Source organism: Lactuca sativa, chromosome 8, assembly GCF_002870075.4.
Source record: "Lactuca sativa cultivar Salinas chromosome 8, Lsat_Salinas_v11, whole genome shotgun sequence".
In the NCBI taxonomy this organism is placed as follows: domain Eukaryota; kingdom Viridiplantae; phylum Streptophyta; class Magnoliopsida; order Asterales; family Asteraceae; genus Lactuca; species Lactuca sativa.
The window spans coordinates 82324503-82340199 of NC_056630.2; the positions used below are offsets into that span (position 1 = coordinate 82324503).

The 15697-nt window shown below is 35.6% G+C and overlaps 1 protein-coding gene across 2 annotated transcripts; it reads right to left on the reverse strand.

Moving 5' to 3' along the window:
- Nucleotides 1–207: 207 nt before the first annotated feature.
- On the reverse strand, nucleotides 208–8396 carry LOC111896143 (cysteine-tryptophan domain-containing zinc finger protein 3). 2 transcript variants are annotated; one of them, XM_023892163.2, is made up of 13 exons: nucleotides 8249–8396; nucleotides 7750–7897; nucleotides 6389–6461; nucleotides 6174–6304; nucleotides 5646–6050; nucleotides 4437–5566; nucleotides 3823–4250; nucleotides 2207–3723; nucleotides 1947–2107; nucleotides 1697–1857; nucleotides 1375–1541; nucleotides 714–1211; nucleotides 208–524 (listed from the first exon to the last, which is right to left on the reverse strand). In XM_023892163.2, exons 2-12 carry the CDS (start codon nucleotides 7846–7848, stop codon nucleotides 1026–1028), a joined length of 4458 nt encoding a protein of 1485 aa, XP_023747931.1. In that variant the 5' UTR covers nucleotides 7849–7897; nucleotides 8249–8396; the 3' UTR covers nucleotides 208–524; nucleotides 714–1025. The 2 variants fall into 2 exon arrangements, with proteins under 2 accessions (XP_023747931.1, XP_023747930.1); XM_023892162.2 differs by having other exon boundaries at nucleotides 7750–8378.
- Nucleotides 8397–15697: the final 7301 nt, after the last annotated feature.

A 15697-nucleotide genomic window follows, 5' to 3' on the forward strand; every position in this document is an offset into this window, starting at 1 on the left:
AAAATACAAGCAAAAAATGGTGGCACCTTTATAAACAAGCAACGAATCCGAGTCAAAAAATGTTAAACAAAAATACAGAAAAAGATCAGCAGAAGCACAAAATGCAAAATTGATTTTAGGATTTTTATTATATCTGGCGAATCATATGGTATATAAAAAAAAGAAAAGGCTAATACCCACTTATAAACAATTTGCCACAACCATAACTTGCCTAAATCCACGATTGTTGCTAGGATTCTCATTATATAATCCATGAGTTCGTTAGTACATGCCAACAAATACTCTCAGTTCCTTCTCTAACAATAATTCGAACCGAAAAAGATACATGATTTTGTCACAAATGATCCAAAAAAAAAAATCTATCGCAAACAACCGCAACCTAAATGTCTTTATATGCTTAACAAAGTGAACCAAATCAAACTTCTTAAACCATCTTCGATGCTACATTAAGTATTTACTCAACGATTTCGGTCATTTCTCAATGTAAACTAACTCCACGACACCATTATGTACAAAACGGTCAACTGCAATCAAAGTCAAAACTACAATTAATAAAAATGCATAACTTTCAAAAAGAACAACAATGAAGATGGCAAATCGGATAAATTCAATTCAATAGCATACTTGTAAGCTGTAATCATATTCCTATTACATTAATTATGTATTTAATTCAAGTAAAATAAAGAGAATAAGTTTATATAACATTTACATACCTGGAAAGACAGAAACTTGATGTCAACCCCTTCGACTTCAGCAAACTAAATCACGATACTGACAACATGGTGACCTTATGATTTTTCCAAATGACAATCAACAACATAACAAATTAACAATGTTCAATCCAATCAATCAACCCTCCTTCTCACTCACTAAACTGATCAATCAATCTTTCATCTGCAACTTTTTATTTGATCAGCTCCTTATTTGTACTGTACACTTGTACAAAGGGTGTTGAAATCTTGTCCCCAACATCTAAACAGGTGGTTTTATAGAAGAGCTGAAAGAGATCAAATTACCCAAAAAAATCACCTGCTAATTACTTCCATTGCAACCCTTACAAGTTGTAACAATCCTTCAACATCCTGAAAGTTGAAATCCAAAGCCGGTTTGATTATTTCTTTATGGTGGGCATGTTCTGGTTGTGAACCACATGCTGCATATGCAATCTGAGATCTTTTTGAAGCTTCCATTGCAAAGTTGACATCCTGTGCCTGCAAATTAATGTTTTTAAGAACCCAAAAAGCTGTGCTAAGGTTGTGTTTGTGGTTGTATTTTCAATGAAGAGAATGAGAGGGGCATTTATGTCTTTTATTTCAAGAACCAGCAGGACAAAATGGGAATTACAACATGATGATTCATTCATTGTGCACTTACAAAGTTAAGAATCCGCAAAAAGTTGGGCTTATTTCGAGCAGCAATTACATGATTTCCAGCAATTTGAGGATCACTAACACCCTTGGCTATGGCAGCTTTGTCAACAGCTGCTGGGTTGTTGTTATTCAAGTTATCGATATCAGAAGCTGAGGAAGAAGGGGACTCACCTACAACAAATATAAACATCGCATAAAAATCTTTATTAACACGTGTTTAAACTTCAAACTAAATAATAATGTGCCTTTTGTTCAAAGTGTTTAATAATACAAGATAAGTGTAAAGGCTTTAAATGCAATAAATGAGATGAAAAAAGCATACATACCAGTAGGACCTATTTGGAGAGACGATTGCAATTCTTGGCGATCTTTGCATGCATTTGTATGTGATGAATAGACCACCTTTAAATATGCCACCTCAGCCAATTTGTAGGCCAGAGCTGCAGCAGCCATTTCTTTTGATTTCTCATATTCATGTGCAACATACCTATTATTAATATCATCATTAATCAAACATTGTTACAAAAAAGGAAAATGAAAAATGTATTATGGGTAAAGAAATGTAAGCATACTTACTCGCAAAGTTTTGCAGTGCTACCATACATGACCATTGACTGAATCATATCACCATGTTTCCCAGTCTCACTATGGCTGGATTCCAATAAAGAGGACCCATAAAGAAACTTAAGGGCAGCTTGGAAATAAAGTGAATTACTCTCATGGTTGGATCCAGAATTCTGCAAAAATCAATTATCAATCAATCAACCACCTCATCACACACATAGACATAGTCGATTACTCATACAAACATGATTTAAGGAATAACTTGAACAAACCTTAAGGCGATCAGCCATGTGCTTAAGAGCTTTTGCCTCTTTAACAGCACTTGCAGCCTGACTCGATGATTCCCGTCTGAGTGGACTCGGTGCATCATGATCCCCCCTTCCCTTATTATGCCTATTCGGGGGGGTTGGATGTCTTACACTTGTGGACTGGTTTTCAACTTTCTTTTTCTGCTTTGCTCCTTTCAATACATCACTCCCTTCAGCAGCATCAACCAGTAAACCATTTTCTTTTTGAGAAACCACACAAGGTTGTGGAGGGCGTGACGCATCATTTTGACCTTTTCCTGTAGGTGGTAAAGAGTGTGACTTTCCTCTTCCGGAAACATCCTTCTTTGAAATCCTTTCAACATCACGCTCCATTGACATGTTATTCTGCTTCACGTCATGAACCGGGACAGGGGCAGAATCGTCATTGTGTCCATGCTTTGGTTGGGGATCCCGTTTACTAGTGTTCTCACTCAATGGTTTTGAAGAATCTTTTTTTGAAGCTGACCCCTTTTCAAACTTATCGGGATATACAGATGGCTTCTCTTGAGATTTGTGTCGCCCTGCCTTTGACTTTTCTTCATAAATAGGGACATCTGATATCTTAAGGTTAATCTTGTCAATATCAGATTTAGAACTCCGGTTTTTGTCTTTAGATCTTGAGGAGGATCCTTTCCCGTTTTTCCTTGAACGAGAACCGTTGGAATGAGATCTGTCATCGTTATGGCCTTGAGCGGACGGTTTTGCCCCTGAGGTACCAACACGAAATGTTTCAAATTCAAGTGAAGGGGCAATTTCCACCTTACCTAAACCCTTATCTAAAGATTCTGTTACATCTAAATCCTTCTTGAATGTTGTGTTTGATCGGAAACTTCCTCTATCTTCCTCCCAGTCTTTTTTAGGACTGACAGCATCTTGACAATTATCAACACCTTCAATGTTCCTTCTAGAAGATATAATAAGCTTATCAGGATTCAAGATTCTCAAAGGAGATGAAGAAACGGATTCCACTGGTGACCCTTTTGCTTCCTGGGTATTGGTTTTAGTTTTATGAGAACCGGATACTTTTGAAGAGCTTGAAGTAGCAGCCAGTGAAGCATGCAGTGGCATGGGCACATGATCTCTTTTAGAAGAATCTATCACTCTAATTCTTCCCTCACCTTTGCTTGTAAACATTTCTTCCTCACGGGGTTCAGGTACTTTTACCCTTTTACCCTTCCTATGCCCATTTTCACTCGTTTCTTCCTCAAATTCATTAGATTTCCTTTTGTGCACAACATGGGGGGTTCCGTTTGGATTTTTGGGATGCATACCCAAAACTTTTGAGGCAGATTTTGAATCTTTAAGGCGATCATCATATTTCTTATGGTCAGAAGCCCAATCTTTATCGGTCCCATGATTATCATCCGTTTTCACTTTCTTTGAATCTCTAGAACAATCTTGACCAGTCTCTCTTTTGTTCTTAATCTTCAATTGAAGAGGATTATTGTTATGATTATGATTATGATTATTATTATTATTACCTGTACAAGAAAAGATCAAAGTCAAGAAACCGTACAAGAAAAGATCAAAGTCAAGAAACCGTACAAGAAAAGAAAATATCAGAATCAACATCAAAATACCTTCATCGACAAAGTTTTCACGCAGCTTCTTCTTTTCTTTATGCTTCAATCTGTGCTTTTCTGCAATCATGCTACTAGATTGGCCAGAATCTTGAAATTCTAGATGAGAGGGAGAGTGGTGTGCACCATTCAAGCTTCTAGTTTTATTGGATGTTTGTAAATTCTTTTTTGCAGAGTTAGAAGACAACGAGGGTCTCTCTTGTTTCGGTTCATTTGGGACATCTTTTGTTCCATGCTTTTTCTTTACAGCAGCTTGTGGACCAAAAAGATGGTGTCTTTGATCAGGATGTGGAGGGGGATCAAGTGACATGGGCCCACCAGGATGCACCGGCTGTAACCCTTGGGCTGTAGGGGCTGGGCCTGGAAAATGGGCCATAATGGCCTTTGTTGTCTCTTCCTGACTGATGCTGCAGCGGTTCATTCCAGGCCTATTGATGTGACATATGTTAAAAGTATGTCAACAACCATCACCCTTATAAAAATGCAAGAAAGAAAAGCTATGGTTTGCATGAATGAGAATTTTGCTATCGATATGGGCATTGTTCTACATCTGTTGCATATAACTTTTTCAAAAAAGTGAAACGATAAATTTATGGAAGAAAAAAAACACTTACAGCCACTCGAGCATGCTACAGAGCCACTTTTCAGGAAGACTAGAAGGATTGACACCAGGTGGAAGAAGCCTCCATTTCTCACATTTATCACAACAAACCCAATCTTCATTGACAACAGCAGCCACTGTTCCAGAAGCTGCATCAGAAACAGGTGTGGGTCCCGTTATCGGGGCTATAAGTGGGGCCATTCCCGGATACACTACTGAAGACGGTTTCTGATCTTTCTTTCCATTTAGTCTATCTTTTGACAAAATATTAGTTTCTAGAGTACCCTTCTCCGTTACTCTATTGTCCTTTTGCCTATCCCCAAAAGGCTTTTCCTCTAAAGCCATGTCATCACCCTCTTCAAGTTCTGGATCAGGTTCTCCAAAGAAATCTTTGTATGTATCTCTCACTTTGACATTATTGCCCCTCGGATCATCCGTTTTCAACCCGTGAGCGTTGTTTTTACTTTTGGAAGGGTCATTCTTGACTTTCAAGACCTCGACACTTTCAAAACCATTTTCCAAACTTCCTTTTGATTTCTTTTTTCCCCCAGAAGATGATGTGGCCAATTTTGTGGAATCTTTTTCTCGTGATGTAGCTTTGTGAGCAGCCTTCTGCTTTGGGGGCTGGACTTTTCCATTCTTGGAAACATCTGAATCGGATTTTGTAGGGAAAGTTGGATACTTTTCATCAGAGTTTGAATCTTTTTTATAAGGCTTCTCAGCCCGAATATCATTTGGTGTCAAAACTGGATATAAAGATTCTTCTTTTGGTGTAACACCAGATGATCCACCCTTAAAGGCAGCACCTTTTCTGAAATCCACCCTCATACCATTAGAGAGAGGTTCTTCACAAGACAAATTATCCATGTCAGCTTCCTTTTTTGTTACACCACCAATGCCATCACAAATAATGTTGACGTTTTTCAGTTCAGGTGGGACCAAATTACCCTCGGTCTTTGGCTTCTTCTCGTTTCGGTCAACTTTAATATCAGGCCTATTAACTGCCAAAGTAGTTTCTTGGCTTTTTTTATGCACAGAACCACAACTACTATCCTCCCGTTTTTCTTTTTCATTCAAATACAAGAGTTCATACGGAAGAGGGGATAACAGTAGACCTCCAAGAACCGGAAATGATGTCATCATCTATTTCAGAATCAAAAATTCAAAATTAAAATCTTACCCACGTAAAAAGAAGATCAAGATTCAAGAAAACTTTACCAACCTCAAGAATACTAGTGGGTGATTCCTCATGAGGGCTGCCATTAGGCAAATGGCAAAAATCATCACTGTCTACAGGACTAGCTTCCAATGATGATGAAGGGGAGACATCAAGGCCAAGTCCACTGTAGATTTCAGCATTTTTTTGAGTCGACAAGTTATCAGAGCCAACTTTGATTCTAACCTTGAGCGACTTTTGGTCAGAAATGTTAGCAAAGTTGTTAACAGATTGTCCATTAGAAGTGAATTTGTCACCAGCCTTATTAAATAAGGGGTGCCCTTCTTGTTTCACTTTACCATTCATCAAGTGACCCCTTGGTGGTGGTGCAGATGCACCACCAGTCAAAACTGGTCCATGCTTTGTTGATTGAGATGCATTTGATGTGGATACAGAGCTCTGACGACCACCCTGTGTAGTAATATAACTAAATACACTTGTGCAAAATGTAAATGCAACCATTAACTATGGTATTGATTATTGAAAGAGGGGTTGTTACTTGTTATTATGCCAATTATGGTGGATGTGGATTACCTCTACATGAAGATCGTTTGGAGATATGGATTGATTATTGGTGGGAATTTTTGGTGGCGTCTTTGGATGAGGGCAAGCAGGAGAACGTTGATAAGTGGGCAAAAATGAACCGTATCCCCCAAACTTTGCCCCTGCAAATAAGCACAAATGCTAGAATCAGCATTCCAGCACTTTTAGTTTGGGCATACCAACGATCCGCTACTTCTTTAACTTACCCAAGTTTTCAGCTGAAACTCCACCTTCAAAATCCTTCTGAAAATGTCCCAACACATCTTGAAGTTTCTCATCCTTCAGAAATTACAAGTATGTGTAAGACAAACAACTACAAGCTTTGATAGGACAATCACATATTCACATTGCATATAAATTCTTTGTCTCGAATATGATATACGTATTAACTGTTTCTTCACTTCAAAAATCAGAAGAAAAAAGAACCAAAGTACTACACAAATCAAGAGACTAGGCATACGTCTTCCGTTTCTTAATCGTATTTGTCCTTGAATGAATACCCTTATTTACCTTTTCTATCTGTTATGTTTTGAATGTCTTGTTCTCTCATCTAGGTCAAATCAACTACCCATTAACCTAAATTGCAACTGCAAAAACGGAATAGCATGTTGCAATTACTAGAAACTAGAATTACGTTCCTTAACAAGCATGGAAAAACATTAAAGGACTAACCTTTTGGAACGGAAGGTCTAATAAGTAAAGAGCGATAAGGTCTAAGTTTACGCATTTATTATATGAATTATAAGAGAACTTCTGTCTTTTATTGGTTTCCTTATAGACTTCACGCACACAAGCTCACGTATATAAACTCATCCATGTGCATAATCTATATATCATGCATTTGTATCTCCCCACATCTACTCTTTGCAACATAGATTTGTTACTCTTGGTTCAAACAAGGAGCAAGTCACTTGTTACAACACAATAACTCAAGATTCAGAAACCAACTCAGAATGTCACTAACCCTAAAAACTCAAAAACTGTCACACTCCATAGATGTAGGTTAATTAATCAATGATGCTTGATAAGCATCCAATGCTCTAAAAGTAGGGAAAAATTTAAAGGAAGGTTCAAAGGTAGCTACAAAAATTCAATGTCCAAGTACTTATTTGTTGAGGAGAAATTTACAAATAGAAACAAAGATGGGTGTGGGGTTGTTGGATGTGTGTTTCTAAGCTATTTATTGCAAAATGGATGGTTATAATCAAATAATGAGCTGACTGAAGCTAGGAATAGGTAGGTAAGATCAGATTTCTCTCAATAGCAACTTCTTACATACTTCCCCAAATCTGATTACTTTTTACCCTAATACTCATGCTGATTATGGAAAAAGCACATCCAAACAACCCATGTACAGGCTACTAAAATTCAGGCAAACATCAATTCACGTTGTTACATATACAGATAGAAAGCAAATTATACATACAACACATAGATCTAACCATCCAAGACGAGGAAATTGATTTGAAACAATGCCCATTTACTAATTAATTGTAATAGAGCAATACAATTCAAAACCTAACAATTGAAACAGCTTAAACAGTAGTCGGAGAAAATTGTTCCTTACAAGATAAGAAAGAGCAACGTCAGGGTCAATTGTTGAATCATCATCGTTATTGTTCTGAAAACAGGCCTCTCCTTCTTCAAGTTCAGTCTCTAAATCCATATCTCCGCCTTCAACACCATACCTCAAACTTAACCCCTTCCTACCATCTCTACTCCCAACAGAAATCATCCAAAAGAAAAACCCAAAAAGGAGACCAATCAAATACACTTTCTTCTAAACAAAATAATTTGAAAAAGAACGAAAAAGGGGAAAAAGATATATCTCAATCAACCAAAACTTGCTTTACAAAACCGTAACAAAACTCGAAAATCTCATCGACCTTTTTTAGATAATCGAAAACCCATCAAAACCCAAAAAGGAATTCTCCCGAAACATCAAGATCGGAAACAATACCAATTTTCGCCAAACAAAATCCAAACATAAACAATGAAATAAAAAAGAAAATAATATTGTCAGCTCAGTTCCCGATCTCTGATCAAAATTGGTTAAATTTGCTGACCCTGTTATGCTTGGATCGTGCTAAATTTTGACGATCTTCTGTTAGCTCAAATCGATGAGCGATGAAAGAAACAAAAACGGAGGAGACTCTGGTTTTGGTGTACAGCTGCCGCTTTTTTTCCTTTTTATTTATTTTTCATATTTACCTTTTTATTTGTTGTTTGGGAGTGAGGATTTTATTATATTATTTATACTTTTATTTTAAATGTTGCTAAAAAAATGCTATTTCTTTCAATTATGATAACGCTTCCAATAATCAATTACACCCTATGTTCTTATCCCACTTTCCTTTTTAAAATTAATATAACATATATCCAAAATAAATAAATAAAACTGTTCGTAAAATTTGTCCAAATCATCGATGAAAATATTATCTATCCTTGGTGGAATATCACAATTATTTGATAATCTTGTAATCTCATTCCGATAAATTTGGGATATTGATGTTGATGTAGAGATAAATAATGAAAATATATAGTAAGTATTGTAGGCATCCTTTCCCATTCTAAGTTAATATTAAAATAAGTTTAATTTTTAAAATCTAACAATACATAAAAATACACACACACACACACACATATATATATATATATATATATATATATATATATATATATATATATATATATATATATATATATATATACACACACACACCCACACTAGGCGTAACCTTGTGCAAATAATTATACAAAAAAAATGGAAATATGTTGAAATTTGTATTTTTTTTGTTATGTTTTGGACATTAACCGAATTATCAAATAACATAAAAATCCATCAACTTATATTTTGATATTATCTAATATAGTTCATACTTTATAAATTTTACTTTTACTTTTATAATATTCAATATATATTATAAGTTTTTGTATAACATTAATATAATCTACTTTTCTTATGTCCGATAATATTTTTCGGATAAAATAAGTAATAAGTTGTTTTGAATGAGCTATTAATAAACAATATTGAACTAATAAACTTTGTATTATACTATTTATATTACACCAAAACATCTAAGGTTTCATATATGAACTTTCAAATATTAAACAGTGAAATTAAGAATGAAGTCATACAAAATATATCATTATACATAAATGTCATTAAGAGTTTTAAAATAAGTCGATCAGTAAATATGATATTTAATTTTAATTACATATTTTGCAAAGCGTACGTTTGATTTTATGTTGATGCGCCGAGAATCATCTTCCTTAATTTATACCTAAAAAATTAAGGTGAATAGGAATATAACATAGATATTACTAAGCATTAATATAATTAATTAAAAAGATATGTGAATCTTCTACCACCGGTTAAATACAACATACCTCTCTAGTGGTATCGATTTCTATGTGAAATTGAAGTAGTCATTATATGTACACCTTGTTTTCTAATTATATAAACAAATATGAGTAACCAAACATAAAATTGTTATCTTTATGTAGGAAAAATATTTTAGTTAACTAACAAATTAAATAATATAACTTTAAAAGTTAGGAGTTTCAAAACATTAATATTTTTATTAGTCAATCAATTAAGTAACACATGTTGAAATTTTTATAATCATTATTAAAAAGCATTTTAAATATTAGATTTTAAATAAATTTTGGTTGAAGTGTTTTGACCTCTATTATAATATATATATATATATATATATATATATATATATATATATATATATATATATATATATATATATAGAGAGAGAGAGAGAGAGAGATGAAAAGAATAACATATGTATGAGTTTTAATTAATTATCTTTTTGAAACGGTACAATTACAAAACAAAAAAAACATATTTAAAATACTTAATTAAATATTTTCGACACCACCCTATATAACATATGATCAATATATTAACGATTAAATCACAATATACAATGACTGTATTGCAATAATCCAAAAACGAAGAAAATATAAGAACGAATTATTATAACAAACTTACAAATTAAAAGTCCTAATATAATAGCATATCTCCAAAAGTGGTCATAAGACCTCAATCAAACACAAAAACCTTTAAATTTGTTTTCTTTCTCAAATTTATATATGATTTGTATGCATGTCTTTCCAAAAGATTGGCCTTTTTATAGTAAACTTTTCACTAAATGCTAATTAAACATAATATAAGTTATAAAACTTTTGAGTGTTAAATCATAATTAAGAAAACTTTTGAGTTGCATTAGTTAAAATATGGGGTTTTAAATGAATGTGGTTTGAGGAAGTTAAAAAAGGGAGTTTCAAATGCATGAGATTCAAGAAAAAAATGCTAGTTTTATAAGTATATATATATATATATATATATATATATATATATATATATAACAAGTTTTATAATAAAACATAAAGTAAAATACACATGGGGTTTTTGTGGTTTGCCCAAATTCATACTATTTTGCCCAAGTACTAATTTTGTTACATGGTTGGTCCTTATAGTTTTCATTACTTAGACTTCCCTCAACCTAACTTCCTTTTATCTACACCATTAATGAGAGGCATGTGATCCTCACGTGAGAGCAAAACAATTTTCGATCTGTGCCAACGGCTTGCCGCCTTAATCATGCATTAAATGAGACGTTGATATCGACCATCATTTCTCATGTATTGCTAATCATCTCAAGAAACCCATTGCGCCTTTTGTAACCTTCATCCTCATTGCTAGAAGCTTACAATCATAATCAGATAGGGAAAAAAAATCTTGAGCAAATCATGATGAACCAACCCATAATGTGGAGTATGTATACTACTGAAGTTAGTGTGGATATGAAAGAAATATATGGTAAGTTCATAACCATTTACCCTAAATCTTTATCTATTTGAGTTATTGTTAATAATTTTATGATTTTTATAGAAGGTTTTGTTAATATGTTCATAACGAGGATTAACCTGCGAAAAACATACCTTGGAGGGAGATATTGTTTGAAGATCAAGAATTTGAATATTATAACTCTACACTCAGTTTACATTAATTTAGTCATGTCAATTTCTTATGAACTTGTGTGTTTGATTATAGTTATAAGTGGCTAAACTAGTTTACTTTCGTTTAGCTAGATGAAACCTTAGAACTATGGTTTAGTTTATTATTTTATGGATTTTATAAGTTAGATTTATGCTCGTGTTTGATTATCATTACCTAGCATATTAAGGTTTGTAACTTTGTTGCTTAAATTCAACTTTAGTGTAGCTTAGTGACCATTAAATTACATGAACTTGTTTACCTAATGGTTTAGTGGCCATTAAATTGCTAGAGCTAGGAGTGACTACATCTTAGATAAGTGATAAAAGTAACAACTTTAACTGTGTTGGATAACATAATTGTGTTTGCTTAATTACCTTAGATAAGTCTCACATATCCCAATTATGATTAATAACTAATTATGTGTTTACTTGTGTATGACCATGCATAGTAGTACATGAATTGGTGAAAATATTAGTAGATTGGACCAAGATTGCTAATTACATAATAATTGGTAACCAACTTTATTAATCCATAAATAGTAACTAACCATAGGAAAAAAGTGGATTCGAAACTAAATTAAAGTGTTTTTAATATATTGAGTAAAACCATATTTACTTGAGTGCTTAAGTTTTTCTGAAATTGAAAAATCAGATAAAAACCTCTTTTTAACTATTGCTTGCTTTTAGATTAATCTTTAGTAGTTATTTTAGTATACTAAATTCGTTCCTTGAGTTCGATACCTGACTATTCGTGTTATACTATTTGCGATTAGGTCCATTGCCTTAGACGTAATAGTTGGTTAATTAGTTGGGTAAAAATAGCATATAGAATTTACGTATCATTCCTCTCTACCACCAGAGCTACCGCCTGACCGCCCATCTCTTCCACCATCAGAGTTACATCCGAAGTTGTTGTCTATCATACCGTTGTCATATCCGCCACCTCTTATAACACTGTAAACTTTCAAACCAAATTTTTCGTTTTTAAAACACATAAAACATATATAATATTTCATAAAAACCACAAGTGTCTCAAATGTCAACATAAATCCACAATAAAAGTCAAATCCCAGAATCCTCAACATAGTCTCGAACAGGTGTGTACAATCATGTCGGTGCCTTCCTGCGATCCTGAGAGGTACCTGAAACACATAACACATAACACGGTAAGCACGAAGCTTAGCGAGTGCCCCAAAATACCACACATATCACATTAGCCACTCGAGGCTGTAACTCAGTAGGACCCTCCGGTCAATGTGTCTCAGTGGAGACCCTCCAATCCCACAACTCGGGTGGACCCTCCGGTCCTAACTCGATAAGCTCAATAATACTCAACATAAATCGCAAAGATATAATGCAAGATAACACAATACTCAAGTAAGCACATAAGACCCTCCGGTCACACACAGATATCACTCATGGTAAGTATAGTGAGAAGACTCACCTCGTACGTAAGCTAAGAAAATGTGTACTCCTCGAACACGAATCATCAAATCTAGCCTCCGCGTAGTCACATATGATAATTATCTCTGATTAACACTTCAATCACAAATTCTAAATAAACTAAGTTATTTTTTCTTCTCTGACTCTTGGATTGGGAAAAAAAAATACCATTTTACCCCTCCATGGTCTCTATAACTCATGATTGACCAAACCCTAAAGTCAATAGAAGTCAAACTCGATCCAACAGTCCATGTTGACCCAACTCGCCGAGTGTAACCATGTGACTCGTCGAGTCACCTCGTTTTCTTCAAAATGTCGCAAATATCCAACTTAACTCATCGGGTTATCTCATCAACTCGCCGAGTTACCCATATCCAGACTCCTGAGGGAAAACCCTAGCCGACTCATCGAGTCCTATCAAACCCTTTTTCCATACAGACGATTTCAAGGCAGAAAATACCCAAACTCTAGATCTAACCTCACAAGACTCGAATATCACGTAAAGCAACGAGCTTTACGTCCATGCATGGCACTTAGGGCTTGAAATGCCAAAAACATGATCCATTTAGGGTTTTACACACAAAAGCTCTACTATGGTTGAATAAAGTTGGGACCTTTGGACTCTATGGACCTTACAAGGTCCAGATCTGATGTCTCAATGCTTAGAAAGCACAAGTCACACAAAATCTCAAGGAAATATGGAAAAAGCCCCAAAAGTTCCTCATTAACAAGATCTAAACAATATGATGAGCAAGGTGATGACTTTTACCTTCCAACATAAGCTCCAAGTGAAAGAACACTGGATCCCACAACCTTTCCTCGTTCCTTGCTTGAATTTCTCTTCTTCTCTTCCAGTGGTTCACCAAAAACACTCAATATTAGCTCTCTCTCTCTCTCTCTCTCTCTCTCTCTCTCTCTCTTAACACAAATGGTCGATTAAGGTTTCACACAGGGGAGTTGGGTGGCTGGTGAGGCGGAAATGTCAACATAAATCCACATAAAACATATATAATATTTCATAAAAACCACAAGTGTGTCAAATGTCAACATAAATCCACATTAAAAGTCAAATCCCAGAATCCTCAACATAGTCTCGAACAGGTGTGTACAATCCTGTCAGTGCCTTCCCGGGTGCTGAAAGGTACCAAAAACACATAACACATAACACAGTAAGCACAAAGCTTAGTAAGTTCCCCCAAAATACCACACATATCACATTATCCACTTGAGGCTGTAACTCAATAGGACCTTCCGGTCAATGTGTCTCTGTGGAGACCCCCCGGTCCCACAACTCGGGTGGACCCTCCGGTCCTAACTCGATAAGCTCAATAATACTCAGCACGCAAAGATATAATGCAAGATAACACAATACTCAAGTAAGCACATAAGACCCTCTGGTCACACAAAGATATCACTCATGGTAATTATAGTGAGAAGACTCACCTCGTACGTAAGCTAAGATAATGTGTACTCCTCGAACATGAATCACCGAATCTAGCCTCCGCCTAGTCACATATGATAATTATCTCTAATTAACACTTCAATCACAAATTCTAAATAAACTAAGTTATTTTTCCTTCTCTAACTCTTGTATTGGGAAAAAAAGACCATTTTACCCCTCCATGGTCTCCATAACTCATGATTGACCAAACCCTAAAGTCAACAGAAGTCAAACTCGATTCAGGAGTCCATGTTGGCCCAACTCGCCGAGTGCAACCATGTGACTCGTCGAGTCACCTCATTTTCTTCAAAATTTCATGAATATCCAACTTAACTCATCGGGTTCTCTCATCAACTCGCTAAGTTACCTAAATCCAGACTCCTCAGGGAAAACCCTAGCCGACTCGTCGAGTTACTTCATCGACTCGTCGAGTCCTATCAAACCCTTTTTCCATTCAGACGATTTCTAGGCAGAAAACTACCCCAAACTCTAGATCTAACCTCCCAAGGCTCGAGTATCACATAAAGCTACGAGCTTTATGTCCATGCATGGCACTTAGGGCTTGAAATGCCAAAAACATGATCCATTTAAGGTTTTACACACAAAAGCTCTACTATGGTTGAATAAAAGCTGGGACCTTTGGACTCTATGGATCTTACAAGGTCCATATCTGATGTCTAAATGCTTAGCAAACACAAGTCACACAAAATCTCAAGGAAATATGGAAAAAGCCCCAAAAGTTCCTCATTAACAAGATCTAAACAATATGACGAGCAAGGTGATGACTTTTACCTTCCAACAAAAGCTCCAAGTGAAAGAACACTGGATCCCATAGCCTTTCCTCGTTCCTTGCTCGAATCTCTCTTCTTCTCTTCCAACGGTTCACCAAAAACACTCAATATTAGCTCTCTCTCTCTCTCTCTCTCAGCACAAATGGCCGATTAGGGTTTCACACATGGGAGTTGGGTGGCTGGTGAGGCAGAAATGAGGACATAAAGTCCTATAAATAGGTCCCAACCCTGGAGATTTAGGTTTTCATCTCACAGCTCCAACTCAGCGAGTTGGTCCCTCCGACTCGTCGAGTTGACCAATAAACCCACGTGGCTAATTCGCCCCTACTCGACCAGTTAAGGAACCAACTCGTCGAGTTGCTCAGTCAAACCCATAATAAATAAGTAAATAATTCATACCTCAGAGTCAGGATGTTACATCTCTACCTCCCGCATCAAGCTACAATTCAAAAAAACACAGATCTGGAAGGTGGGTTGACAATGAAAAGTGGTTTGAAGGAGTAGAGTGAAAATGAAAACCTAAAGCCGTAGTTTGTCACATAAACGGGGTTGAGGCTGGCGTCGGAGCCAATGACCTCTCCGACATTTGAAAATTCATCGATGACCTCACCTATGGAGTTGGTCACCTATCCCCTTTATCTCCTCAAGGTAATTGCAATCAAAACCCCATGAATCAATTTGTAACACCCCGAACCCCAGGTATAAATTTTATAAGTTTTATATTCATTATTAGAGACCTACTCAACGAGTTGGTTGCCACAACTCGTTGTTTAGAGACGGATATGGTCACGTGGTTATAGGACCTACTCATCGAGTTGGTAGAC

Excerpts from the sequence above, each read along its gene's own strand:
- LOC111896143 (XM_023892162.2), bottom strand. The coding sequence starts at position 7,917 with ATGATTTCTGTTGGGAGTAGAGATGGTAGGAAGGGGTTAAGTTTGAGG. Across the intron at positions 3,724-3,822 it reads TGAAAACTTTGTCGATGAAG|GTAATAATAATAATAATCAT; the intron begins GTATTTTGATGT and ends TTTCTTGTACAG. Across the intron at positions 2,108-2,206 it reads ACATGGCTGATCGCCTTAAG|AATTCTGGATCCAACCATGA; the intron begins GTTTGTTCAAGT and ends TGATTTTTGCAG.